The sequence below is a fragment of the Barbus barbus genome, assembly GCF_936440315.1.
Source record: "Barbus barbus genome assembly, chromosome: 35".
Classification (NCBI taxonomy): domain Eukaryota; kingdom Metazoa; phylum Chordata; class Actinopteri; order Cypriniformes; family Cyprinidae; genus Barbus; species Barbus barbus.
In genome coordinates this window covers 9043630-9057952 of record NC_136763.1, presented here as the reverse complement: position 1 = coordinate 9057952, position 14323 = coordinate 9043630, and the positions used below count along the sequence as shown (strand labels likewise).

General features: G+C 36.2%; 2 protein-coding genes across 8 annotated transcripts in view; both read right to left on the bottom strand.

Annotated features, from left to right (window-relative positions):
• The window catches only part of LOC306854633 (sodium/calcium exchanger 1-like), a 43310-nt gene extending 39103 nt beyond the window's left edge, over nt 1-4207 (bottom strand). For 2 of the 7 annotated variants that reach the window (XM_079392810.1, XM_079392808.1), the window contains exon 1: nt 370-654. The gene's annotated coding sequence lies outside the window, so the exon portion shown is untranslated. Of the gene's footprint in view, nt 1-369; nt 761-3954 lie in introns of those variants that run through there. The other 5 variants (XM_079392806.1, XM_079392807.1, XM_079392804.1 and 2 more) reach the window with 5 other exon arrangements.
• A 5791-nt stretch (nt 4208-9998) lies between these two features.
• On the bottom strand, nt 9999-12514 carry LOC306854988 (myelin and lymphocyte protein-like). The gene is made up of 4 exons (XM_079393357.1): nt 12286-12514; nt 11568-11735; nt 11307-11441; nt 9999-11084 (listed from the first exon to the last, which is right to left on the bottom strand). Exons 1-4 carry the CDS (start codon nt 12373-12375, stop codon nt 11010-11012), a joined length of 468 nt encoding a protein of 155 aa, XP_079249483.1. The 5' UTR covers nt 12376-12514; the 3' UTR covers nt 9999-11009.
• Between the last annotated feature and the right edge of the window lie 1809 nt (nt 12515-14323).

The window sequence follows — 14323 nt, the reverse complement described above, 5'->3', positions numbered from 1 at the left end:
AGCTGAACACCAGCTTTGCCAGGATGTGTGACCATCTTAAACCAATACAGCATTTTAGGATGGCTATTACATTTATTTAGCAAAGAACAAAAATGATTACATAAATGAACAATAGGTTTGTGCAGGCAGAGACGTGTTCCTGAATAGAAACGAGCAAAAGATTTGCTGAACAGCTTTTGAATTTAGACATTTGCATCTCAAAGATGATTAATCTGTGTGCTAGATTAAATGAAAAAGAAAAAGCATTTCTATGCATTTAAACTCTCCCCTTTGATCCATAATGCTATAATATAGCACATAAACACATCCACTATTTACATTTAGCTGCAGACAGCATGAAACATAGTAAGCCCAAGTACATAAACTTACCTTTTAAACAGAATTGCTGTGTTGATGTGAAAGCCGCCACATGTAGATAAAGCTGTGGTGCTCTGAGATTCCGGCGAAAACAACCTCAGTCAAGCGGACCGTTTACCGGCAGCGCTCGTTTGCAAAGTACCGTTCACTCTCATCCTCCAGGAGCTGAACCACTCCAGTAACGAGAGCTGTGTGTGGGACACGCGATTCATTCAGAGAGTGCGGCGGAGAGTTGTAGGCTACTTTTCCTAAGTGCTGCAAGCTAATTTTCCGCTTTTCGTACGCATTCACATGTCTGACCGGAGGAGGAGAGGCTGTGCTCGGACTGTGCGGTGGCTTCGTGCCAGACCCTCAAGAGCTGATAACACCGACACTGAGAGCACACACAACTCAATACTCACTCTATGATGCAAGATAAGAGCCAGAAATTACATTGTCCATTAAAAAGCAACAATATGTCAGAGGCATGTTTAAGGCTAAATTACTGATTAACATTAATCCTGAATAATTAGACTCAAAATAAATAAATAAAAAATTATAAAAATAACTACTGAAAAAGTTAGGCAAAATAAAAATTGTTTAGGCTAATATTACATTTTATATATAGGCTATTGCATAGGCTACAGTTTCACATTTACTCAAGATCTGTGAAAAAATTCTGAGTGATTATTAGGTCATCACAATGCAGGTATTGTGGGTGGTCACTAAGGCGTTGCTAAGGTGTTCTGGGCGGTTGTTAGGAGGTTGCTAAGGTGTTCTGGGTGGTCGCATTTACAGCATCTAATGTTAGTTTGGTAATTATGCATTTATTAGTAATTTATTATATATTTATTAATAACTATTTTAATATATATTACAAGATTCCACTGCCAAGCAAAGTAAAATAAACGCTCACCATAGGCATCATGTTAATTCTGACCCTGCAGTCAAGCACAAACTCCAGATGCAAATACTTTGTTTCTAAACACTTCAATTACTGAGAACATCTAAAAAAAATTTTAAGCATGTTAAGGAAATTAATTGATTTTAATATAAATCATGGTCGCACCACACAACATTTTTTTAAGGCTACTGCTGATTCATCTAGATGAAAAAACACTAAAATCACTTAATTTATGAATTTATGTATATCAACCTTCTTAATGTTTGAACAACTACAAAAGATATTCCACACATTATTTTCTGTATTTTAAAATTCACCTGTCGAAAATCCTTATACATCAATGACCCATTTATATATATACATATTTATATTTAAACATGTAGCCTACATGTTATTTGTCATTCTTCCAGTTGATCAATATATGCTCAAATTGAATGGCCATATGACCATTAGGTTGAAGGATATTTATCATGATTATGCAGGATTTACAGTGCTGTAATATTTATTTAGAAGATGGATTCAACATAAATTTATCACTACAGAGCTGTGCCATTCAGCTCCCTGTCTGTGTTTGTGTCATAGAACTGCAACTGCAGAAAAGACACTTTTGTGCCCTATCTTGAGTCATTGTTATGGCATGCCAGGTCACATTTGCCAACGACCTGATCTCTGTCGTGATGTGTCTCCCTGCGTTAGACCAATATAACCTGAAGGGCCTCCATTAATTTGAATCGTGTTTCTTATTGTGTCTTGCCGATGGCTCGCTAGACAGAAATAATGCAGGCACAAATCAGTGGAAATGTAAATTTATGCATGCATACAGTATAGAGGCTGTCTTGCATACTCATACACGATCTGTGTGTAATTGGCTCTGTGGCTTGACTTATAATTAAATAATGGCTAAATGCATACATGCAACAGACGAGAAGCAAAGAGAATGCCAGTTGGATTAATACAGTGACTCTTGGAAATTTGACTTCTGTGACCTCCAAAACTATGGATGTGTCACATGAATCAATTTTATATTAAAGCTACCTAAATAGAACAATTCATTACATGTTAGGATATCATTAAACGGATTACTCTACATTTCACTGTTTTTCAGTCTTAATCTCAAGACGTGTATATGCAGAAGCAAACACAAAATGTCAGAATGCAGCTTGCTGTAAACTTTACATCTTGAGGCTTTTGCTGTTGTGGGCAGCTTTCACCTCACATAGCTCCACAGCTGTGCTGTGAGACATGGAGGGGAGGCCTTGAGATGGAGTGAGCTCACCGTTGTATTATTCCCCCTGTAAGATGACTATTTGTGCTTGCAGTTCCACAGACATGCTTGCCTCTCATGCTTGACCTGGCTAACAAAATCTCTCCACCGTATAACAAATAAATAAATAAACAACAGCATGTTGTCACTTGCTCGTGGGCAGTCAGTTGATGTACTGTAGTCATGTCACTCTCTCACCTCACTGACATGAGGTCATTACCAGCATGTAGGAATTGTAGCAGTTTACTAGGCTGAAAGATTTGGTAGAACTTGCGTCTGGGCTAGTTTTGGTGGAAATGATTTGAATCTATACATCAGCTGGGATGATACTGTATCATGCTGTTTCCCTTTCTTACTCTCTTGTTTGCCTTGGCTAAGTGGATTAATAGGTATAATTTACTGTTTCTATAATGTTATATGTAACTCACAGGCCCTTAAAAGCAAAGTCAGCTGAAATTAATATCAAAGTTCAAATCACACCGTAAAACTGTAATAATAATATTACTTCCAAGCAGGAAGTTGGAAGTCTTTTTTTTCTTTTCTTTTTTGCTACAAATGGTGCCAGTAGTAAAAAAAACAACAAAAAAAAAATAATATTTATCAGCCATAAATTAATTTGTTTTGCATTTAATATTTCATCCTTTTAACTGTTTTCTTAGGTTCAATAAGATAAAATCTGGTAAAAAAAAAAAAAAAAGGTTTATAAATGTCCTTATAGCTGTTCTCATAGGTTCGCTAAGATAAAGTTGAGTAAAAATTGGTTAAAAAAAGAAACAAAAAATTTTTTTAGTAAAACTAAACCATCTCTTGAAGACACATTGTGATTTTATTCCTCTTTGTTTTGGGAGATTAATGTGAGGACAGTGTCACTACATGCAGTTCTGAATAAAAAAACTTCACTGTAGGCATCCCTCATAAACCTCTAATGGTAAATTTTCCAATGAACTAAAACTAATTAAAAGACACATGATTTACATTAGCGAGTATCAGATTATCATTTTATAATTCGAGTCAAACCATGCATTATATTCCAGTTCCAAATAAAGTTGTGGGCCAGTTGGCGAGTAACATTTTATCTACTTGCCAAAGACAGTTTTTACTCTCATTTAGCGCTTGGTGAGTGTTAAATTGGACTGTCTACAAGTACTGTAATAAGCAAAAATTATGCGGCATAATTGATTTTTTCCAAACTGATTTTTTCCAAATTATTCCTTCATACAAAAAAACCAACCCCTACCTTTTTGTTATTAAATCAGTTGTTTCCTAAATGACGTAGCATAATTTAGAACATTTCACACTGCAACAATCAAAATAAACCATGATCCCACTGCAACTGATGCCAAAACAGAAAAGCATCTTCATTAATGAAAATGATGTCACTTTAACAGTCATTAAACCATCCAAGTTATTCATCCAATAAAACAATGGCTTTTAATGGAACTTTGCCTACCTAGAGATCCCTGAAGCAGCCAATCCTATGGACTCTCCGTATTCCCTGTGGTGCTGTGAGAGACTGTCTAGGGAAAGGAGCGGTGGCCGATAACCTGTTTAAATTTAACAGAAACAGGCATTGTTTCTGGCCTGGTGGGCCTAGTGAGTGCCTCTAAACATGGACAGCATAGTTGGGTTGTTGCTTATCATTCTCTTCTCCCTCAGCCACTTCCATACAATGTGCTCGGAGCCTGTCACTTGCTACCCAGCCTGTGAAGCTCTCCTATCTGCCAGCTTCTTGTCGTTAACAGACACGTGCAAAATAAAGGGTTTTCACTGGCAGGTAGCTTTCTTCTCCCCTTGTGCATGTGGTCATACTGTATGTGTCTGTGAGTGAGTGTGTGTGTTTGTGAGGAAGGCAGGAATGTGCCGAGGATGTAAGAAGCACTCCTGGTGATTTTCCACAGTTCCCAGGACCCCAGTAAGAGGATGTGACATCTTCTGGTCCTGTGAGACATCCTGTAAGGCATTGGTTCCCAACCACGTTCCTGGAGGCCCCTCAACACTGCACATTTTGCATCTCTCCTTTGTCTGACACACCCATTTCAGGTCTTGGAGTCTCTACTAATGAGCTGAAGATCTAAATCAGGTGTTTGATTAAGGAGACAAGGAAAACATGGAGTGTTTGGGGGCCTCCAGGAACGTGGTTGGGAACCACTGCTGTAAGGTTTAGAGAAGTTGGCTTACATGTGGTTGTAATGAGGCATATATGGTTCCATTCCAAGAAAAAACTATAATGACATTAATGGGACATTTCCATTGCACAAAAAGGTTCTTTATAGTAAAAGTTGCAACTTTTTATCAAATAACTCAGCCCTTTTTTATGCAATTCTTAGTTTACATCTCACAATTATATACAAAGTTCTGGCATGAAACTCTAGATGGTGCAGTCCGATAGGTCTAACTCAATCTGAGTTAGGCTGATTGGTTCTCTCTTGTATCAGTAGCCCATGAGCTCGCTGCTCAACACTCAAATATATGACTAGTGCTTGCTGTAGCAGTTGCAGCACGCTTCAGAATCAGAATCAGAGACCCTCAGAAACTGCAGAAACTCAGAAATCTTCAGACATCCTCCACCTTCCCCAGCTCCACCTGTATAGAGCTGCTACATGGTGATTCATGTTATGCTATATGGGGGTTATTCATATATGTTATATGTGTAGCAGCAGTATTTCTTACATGCTTACAGCAGCATGTTGTGGATGTATTGGCAGTAGCAAGTCTCGGTACTTCGACGTATAGCATTTTGACATCTGTCTAACTGGGCTGAGAAGGGCAAATAAAAGCACATGGACTCACAAGCACATGAATCATGACCATGTTTGGCTAAAATGCAACATCCTATAAACATCAAAGTAGCAATGGCTACATTTCAGTATGTGACAAATGTACAGAAATAGCATCATCTGTTTGACATCATCTATTCTCTGCTTGTGAATTTGTTAAGGGCTTTTGGCAGTATCTTCAATGCTAGTCCTGCCCTTTATCACAATCAAGTGTTAAAATGCACTTAGGCAAGTAATTTGTTGCTAATTTTATCACACAATCAGTCTATAAAGGGAACGTATTGTGAATCTAGGATCCAGCAAAAGGGTAATTCCCAAATAATGGTGATATTCTAACTTAATTTTTCTCTCATTAAAAGTGATGTATGCATGTACATTTTGATATTATTACATGCAATTTGACTTTTCTTCATTTTTATATATATTTTTTTCTTTTATATTACAAATTAAGCTATAACAGCCAAAAGCAGTGACAAGTTCTCATAAAAAAATATCACATATCACTAATCAAACTATTAAATCAAAACAAGTTTTAGGCACTTGCCAATGTATTTCAAACTATTCCGTATAGTTTTTTAAATAAACTTTTACATGGAGATTCTTTTTCATGGCTGAAAATTAAGAGACATATTTTAATAATGACCCAAAACAGGCCTTATGCCTGTCAACAAAGAAAACCATTACAAATGAACTGCTTGTGCCAGTGATAAGGCTGAAATGATCAAAGCTCATATTACGTGCTACAAACAAAGAGAAGACAACTTGTAAGTATAGTCTTTCCTATCATATCTCCTCGATCATCTTTCTGTAATGTTGATGCCACATATGTTCTGCCAGCATGTGGCACATTCCCACGTCTTTGGTGTTTTTCTGTTTGACTAGTCATGATTTATCGATAGATCTCATCTGAGATGTATGACTGTTTTCCAGAAACGTCACCCAGTCAGTGGTCCATTTCAAATAGCCTGAAGGTACCTAGTGCTGATTCATGATGCACAGTCCTGCTATGCCATAACCTACATAGTCTCATGTGTAAGAACATATGAAGTGACTAACTTGCAAAGTGCCTAGAGACCATAGACCTTAATCTGTGATTAACTCAGCTGTCAGTGCCCTTAAAAATTTTAATTTTAAGAACTTTCTTCATATTTGCTGAAAGCAGCAGTTATGAATCATCCTCTTATGAGTCATTAAATAACTCAGAAATTTGTTAGATTAAGTATTATTATCCTTCCTCTGTGGCTGACGTGGTCATCGCCAGCATAGGACGGCAATATGCATACAGCACACAACTGTCAAAAACATGCGCTCCATTTCTTTATCTCTCATCCGAATGTTTTTCATTCTAGTTGAAGTGTCCTTATATGATGTTTTTGTTACATAAGTGAACTTCTATCCTGAAACTCATAGTGACGCTTGGATAAGGAAAAATACAAGCACAGTAGTTATGAAATTTCGTTACATATGAGCCAAAACTTATGACTTTGACAACTGGTACAGAACTTTGATCTAGTTTTGCCAAATACGGGGCCAATGTTTTTTTCTTTAGCCTCTGAGATGTATGTTTTCTGCTCTCTTGCCACCTGTGGAGGGGCCTAGATCTTCAAAAGAGAGAGAAAATAAATTTTGGTTGATAGCTTATAACAGGAAAATATAATGTGATATTTCTAAAAAGCTTGTCTAATGTTAGAAAATGGGTATGAAAATCTCTTTTATGTAACTCTTACTTCACACAAGATGATGGTGGAAGATTTTAGTACTTCACCAGCAGTCGAAGATGACAGAAACTGCAGCTGTACATTTGGCTTGTGGAAGATTTGATCTGAGATGGAATCTTAGGAACAGCAAGAGTTTCTGTGACTGAGAGGATTTGTAGGAAGACAACCAGAGTAGAGTTAATTCATATTTTGTAAGTAGAATATTTGCATAATTTCATGAACAGAAAACAGTATATATATATGACTGTTTTCCAGAAACGTCACCCAGTCAGTGGTCCATTTCAAATAGCCTGAAGCCTTTTACTATTTATACGCCATATATATATTAGTGCTGTCAAACGATTAATCGCATCTCCCGTTCCACCACATCCCAAAGGTGCTCTATTGGATTGAGATCTGGTGACTGTGGAGGCCATTTGAGTAAAGTGAACTCATTGTCATGTTCAAGAAACCAGTCTGAGATGATTTGAGCTTTGTGACATGGTGCATTATCCTGCTGGAAGCAGCCATCAGAAGATGGGTACACTGTAGTCATAAAGGGATGGACAGCAACAATACTCAGGTAGGCTGTGGTGTTTAAACGATGCTCTATTGGTACTAAGGGGCCCAAAGTGTGCCAAGAAAATATCCCCCACACCATTACACCACCACCACCAGCCTGAACCGTTGAGACAAGGCAGGATGGATCCATGCTTTCATGTTCTTTACGCCAAATTCTGACCCTACCATCTGAATGTTGCAGCAGAAATCGAGACTCATCAGACCAGGCAACGTTTTTCCAATCTTCTATTGTCCAATTTTTGGTGAGCCTGTGCGAATTGTAGCCTCCGTTTCCTGTTCTTAGCTGACAGGAGCGACACCCGGTGTGGTCTTCTGCTGCTGTAGCCCATCTGCTTCAGGGTTCGACGTGTTGTGCGTTCAGAGATGGTATTCTGCATACCTTGGTTGTAACGAGTGGTTATTTGAGTTACTGTTGCCTTTCTATCATCTCAAACCAGTATGCCCATTCTCCTCTGACCTCTGACATCAACAAGGCATTTTCATCCACACAACTGCCGCTCACTGGATATTTCTCTTTTTTGGACCATTCTCTGTAAACCCTAGAGATGGTTGTGCATGAAAATCCCAGTAGATCAGCAGTTTTTGAAATACTCAGACCAGCCCGTCTGGCTCCAACAACCATTCCACGTTCAAAGTCACTTAAATCCCCTTTCTTCCCCATTCTGATGCTCGGTTTTATACCTAAATGCATTGAGTTGCTGCCATGTGATTGGCTGATTAGCTATTTGTGTTACCAAGCAATTGAACAGGTGTACCTAATAAATATATATATATATATTTATAAAGATTGGGGTCAGTAAGCCTTTTATTATGAGAAAATGCAAAACATTTCATCTATTTGACTGCTGTTCTTTTGAACTCCACAAAAATATTAAGCTTCACCACTGTTTTCAGCATTAATAATAAGAAATGTTTCTTGAGCAGCAAATCAGTATATAAGAATGATTTCTGAAGAATCATGTGACACTGAAGACTTTGCCATCACAGGTATTTTAACATTTTAAAATATATGAAAATATAAAACTATTTATTTGGTATTATTACTGATCAAATAAAGCAGCATTTGTGAGCATTCAAGTGTACAGTGGTTTGGTTTCATTTTCAGAGCCTTTGTATCTTTGCATTTCTTTGTACTTTTATTAAAAAAAAATCCTAACTCAGCTTATTTTGTTTACATCTCCTAAAGGTAAAGTCTTCTTCCAAAAGATATAATTAAAAAGGCATTCACTACCGCTGTAGGTTATTATGTTTTTATAATAAAGCAGAAATGATTCTTGAAGAAATAGAAGGGCCCCCTTTAGGCTGGAAAACACATGCGCTTCTTGTACTAATACTGAGGTGAGTCAGAGGCAGTTTTCTACCTCTTGATTTCCTTTGTCTGAATACACGTCAGCCCAAGAGAACCACTCCTCTAAAAAGAGCTCAAAATTGAGTTCTCTCATAACATCTATGACGCAGATTAATACTTCAACCAATAGCAGGGAATGTAAATTTAGAAGTCCAGCATACCTGCAAAAAAATACTTAAATTCACTTTAACCATTTAACTTTAGTCATTATGAAAATCAAGACTAAATTATTTACTAGAGCGTTGATGATCTGTACAATGTAATGAACAATGTTCTTCATATTAAAATATTCCCACTGTGTACTAGCCAGAAAATGTCCACATGTCTGATTAAACGTCAAGGGCTGGGTTACTGAGGATCAGCCCCTAAGGTATCAATGGGATTACAGGGACACTCACACCTGCTTTCTCAGCCATATATATGCTCTTGTGCAGTGTGGTGTCAGCATCACTGTATAAGAACTGAAAGCATCAATTTAGTAAGCTCTTCATCATTCCACAAACACCATAGGAAGAGCTATGGATGCAGTGGCCAAGAAGGTAAAGAGATGGAAGGAGAGAAAAAGTCTCTCTCAGAAAGGCTTATATTCTTGGTTGTGGCTGTAATAGACAGTTATGCACAGCACACTCTAGTGGCTATTGTTTTGTGAATAGTGAACTGTGGTGTTGTTCATGTAAATACTTATTTTAGTAGTAGTAGTATTATTAAAGCAAAAGAAAAAAAATAATTCATAAATTTAAGGACCAAAAGATCAGTTAAATATCCCAAAATATTATTATTATTATTATAATAATAATAAAATGTGGTTTCCAATGCAAGAACATGTTTCAAAGTCAACAAGAAACATATATTCATATATATTTTTACTAACGTTGTTACAAAATCATATTTCTTTTCTTTCTTTCTTTCTTTTCATACAGTGAATGTAAACATTAGCTGAATCTTTCAGACAAATAAAAGTCGCATGGGTTTGGTTGGAACAACATGAGGGTGAAATTTCTTTGTGTGTGTGTGTGTGTGTGTGTGTGTGTGTGTGTGTGAAATAGCCCTTTAAGCCACTTAAAATGTATAAAATATAAGCTTAATATTTAAAACAAACAAACAAAAAGTTTATTTGTACACTTGTGCTTTGTTAACACAGATGGCACTTAAATTTTTCTTATGTAACGCAATAGCATTCATACATTTTTAGGTTTGGCTTTTGGGGCCTCCATAAACATAGAAGTAATCATCTTATAATGCATCTGGATTCTTGGAGTCATTCCCCATCTGTCCAGCACTCATGAATTAAATATTTGATACAGTTCCCTGACATCACCTTACAGCACACCTCATTGTTCCCTGTCCCAGACATGTGTGAACTCACACTCTGCTGTGTGTGCTCTACCCTAACCCATACGTCATTCTAAACCAGATCTAGAAAAGCAAGTCAGTTAAAAGCCAAAAACAGACACATTATCTCACATGCTTTAAATGACAGAAAGACACACCAAAAGAAACAGACTACAACAAACATGAAAACAAACTTAATACTAATCCAAGTGCATGAAATTAATATCATCATGATAAAGACCACTCTGAAAGCATCCAGCCACTACACCTCTAAGGTGACAAGTTTTTTTTATTTTATTTTTTTATAAAATGTGTTTATAAGATCTAGTTTTAGTTTAGTTTTACATTTACGCAGAACGTTGTAAAAGCAGGTAATTCGTTCCTGAAGATCTTACCATCCTTGTATTCAAAATAATAGCTGATTTGCTGGTTTATAATGAAGCTCTAGGGACATTTATGTATCCAGTGCCACACCAAGAAATGATACTCCACAGATTGTTTATCTTTCCTTTATTAGATAAGATATAATTACAATAATTTACACCTGAGGAAAGAATAATTTACAAAATAAATGTTTGCAAAAGTTGATGTTAAAAATATCATTTATAGGAGAACATGAAGAGACTGGAAAGTCGGCCACATTAATTATTATTGATGCACTAAATGCTAAATACCATGTGTTTGAGTAAACGTCATAACATTGCTTAAAGATGTATTTCAACAATTATATGTGATGTCAGATATGTAATTCAGGTTGAGGGCAGATGTTTTAGAAGGATTTCCATCTGATGGCTGAGAACACTGTGTGGATAACATACAGTAAAGTGGTGAAAAAGGAAAACACCTGAAATCAAAGAGACATAAATAGTCACTTCAACAAGTAAAATGTGCAGCTGTTAGTTTAAAATGAGCTTTGTTGGGGTAATCTATTGTAGTCATGTAGATTTAATTAAATTTGTTAATAAAACAATTATTTAATTTGCTACCACATGAATCACATTTAGGTTGCCTATAAAGACATGTTTAATAATCTACAGCGCTTTATAGACTAGCTATAGGGACTTACCACGGCTGCTATGTCCAGTTTGTAAATAAGTATGCCGTCTTTGTCAGATCCTGCCTCCAAAATAATGGTTATGTAAGCTAGAAGCACAGAAGCACTGAGATAGAGGAGTGCTGCAAATCCATGGTATGCTACGTCCTGCAGAGAGAAAATTAAGATATATAAGAAAATGTGTTGTGTCTTCATGAGGAGAGAAAGAAAAGCAGTTGAAGTACAAAGAGAAAGTGAATAATGAATAGATAAAGAGAGAGATTATGAACTCACCGCACTAGCCCAAGCGTTTCTGTTTTGATGAGACCCACAGGCAAAGATTAGCAACCAGAGGAATGTCATGACAAAGCAGAAAATTGCCACAGTGATAACATATGCCTGTGGGTTGTTAGGAAAGAGCTTCGTAGATGCCACCAGGCTCAATACCAGACCGCCAAAGACCTGAGAAATGAGCAAAATTAAAGAAAGTAAAGAATCCCTCTTTATTTCTGGAGTTACAGAGCTTGCAGTACAGGAAAATGTATATCCAATTGAATAAAAAAATACTACAGAACTCTTGTTCCCCTATAATCATATTTACAAATCAAACTCTTCCTGAAATATTGGATATAAGAGAAAACAATGACATTAAAATAAAGTAGAACAAAAAAAATACATTTTCTGACAATTACCAGTGATATTTTCCTGTTGAAAACTTCTGAAAATGTGTGTACTTATATATATATACATACAATACAGTATGTATTTACTTAATCAAATCCCTTTAAGTAGGATGGATTTAACAATATAATCTTTGGATTATAAATTCATAAATATTATATAATCTTAGGTACCACTTAGATTAATTTACAAATACTGTATCTTTAACAGACCAGTATTTGAACTTCCAATAAATAACCTGCATAAGAGTTTTTTGTTTCTTAATGTTTTAAGGTGATTTTAATGAAAACATAACATCAATAAAGTAATCAATTAATTAAAATCAACTCACAAGCTCTGGAAGGTAGAAGATGTCGGGTATGGTGCAGAATATTGCCCCTCCACGGGGCAGGTAGCCCATTTGTCCTGTATTGGATGACATATGTGCACACCTGAGTGTCCTCTCTGCACAGGTAGAATGAATGTGCAGAAGTACAGAGGATGTGCTTTATTAAAGAGGCTGACAGAGTGCTGGACAGACCTGTTCATCTTGATGTATTCCATGAAGTCCCACCCTGTGTACTCGCTCCTGAGGGCTGCTCTTTTATTTACTTGCTAGACTTTGTGTGACAATGTCAACACTTGTTTACAAATCATTATAGTGTCCGATGCTCATTCATTTTTCACAGTGTTATTGGTTGTTTCTTTAAAACGGCCATGGCAACTTACTTTACTGTTTTATGATAGAACAACATAGCCTACTGTATACACCAACATCTTATATTCTAATCCTAAAAGGATTTCTCTATTCAAGGAAACATTTTTGATAAATATACTGTATGTAAATGCTAAATATGGAGAAAAGAAACTGAGCAGAAGACAAGTTTAAAACAGTAGATAAAAATAAAAAATAAAAACCTTCTTCCTAATTTTCAATATTAATGTGACCATGCATCTTGTGGCATTTTGTAAGACTATAAGCAAAATGAAACATAATGGAAAATGTTCTTTTACATTTTCCCAAACAGTACAGGTGATGAGAAATCAGACTGGTTACACGGGTGGGTTAGATTTAATTGTGCTTAACTAGAACACATGTGACCATGGTGCATGTCAGAGCGTGACTCAGAATTTAGTTTCATAGACTGTCAACCATGTGAAAGATATTAGAGAATGATTTGATGTACTATTTTACTTTACACAGTATGTATGTAAACATGGCCCAAATGGGTGTTGCTATTATAATCAATGTATCTATCAATTGTCTCTAATTTGCATATTAATGTGTTCTTTGGGCAACATGTAATGAAAAAATAAGTATAATAATGAGAGTAATCGCTTAGCAACATTTTCATTAAAATCTTATTTTTCATAGAAATATTAATAGGCTATATAATTTATTTTTGTAGTCATTATATCCTAAAATGCCATTATATTCTAAATAGTGAAGTATGTCCTGGTGTCCTCATCAGTGGACACTGATGCATGTCTCACAACAGAAAGTCATATTCTGCTTTGAAAACCCACTGTCCTGAGATATTCATATACTACAAACATTCTGATTTACATGACAATAAACAAATATATAATCACATTTGCATAAGGGTTTTAAATTTGATCACTCAATTCATATCAGCCATTTTTAAAGACCAAGAAGGAGGGGTCATGGTGAAACTTCCAAACATTTGGTGTCACTGAGGCTGATGATACACAGGACAACTTTTTGAGCAATGTTGCTGGGCAACTTTGGTTAATGTTACCATCAACGAGCAACCAGGTGAGCACCAGGTGGGCCCACAACCAAGTATCCAGATAGAAATTTGTTACCCATTCTCAGTGGGAAAGTGCCCAAGCAACATTGCTCAAAAAGTTGCCCCGTGTATCATCAGCCAAAAAGCCCTGAATGTGCTCTTTACAGGACATCCAGACTTAAAACCATGACAAGAAATTTGCTAAAATATAATGTCCTCTTCAGAGTATATGACTGTATGTGCATGATTGGGTCCCAGGAGGGTATGGCCTGGTTTCACAGACAGGGTTTAAGTTAAACCAGGATTAGGCAATAGCTCAATTAGGACATTTAAGTACTTTTTATGAACATGCCTTTGAAAAAACAATACTGATGTGTATCTTGAGACAAAACAAAGGCACTGACATATTTTAAGATCAGTCAGTGCAAGTTTCTGTAAATTGAAACAGCTCAGATTTACATATTAGTTTAGGATTAGCCCTAAACCTTGTTTGTGAAACCGGGGGATTATGTAAAAATACAGATCATATCAGAAGTGTCAAACTTTTCTTTTAGTGCTTATTTAGATGCTTAATGTTAAAGCTCGATCCCATTCACTGTGATGATGTTAAGACAAATGAAAACATTTTAAAAAAATAAG

Bases quoted from the DNA above. Each gene is read 5' to 3' on its own strand.
- LOC306854988 (XM_079393357.1), bottom strand. From the start codon at position 12,375: ATGTCATCCAATACAGGACAAATGGGCTACCTGCCCCGTGGAGGGGCA. The intron at 11,442-11,567 runs GTGAGTTCATAA...TTCTCTCTGCAG, and splicing joins GAAACGCTTGGGCTAGTGCG to GACGTAGCATACCATGGATT. The intron at 11,085-11,306 runs GTAAGTCCCTAT...CTTTGATTTCAG, and splicing joins AACTGGACATAGCAGCCGTG to GTGTTTTCCTTTTTCACCAC.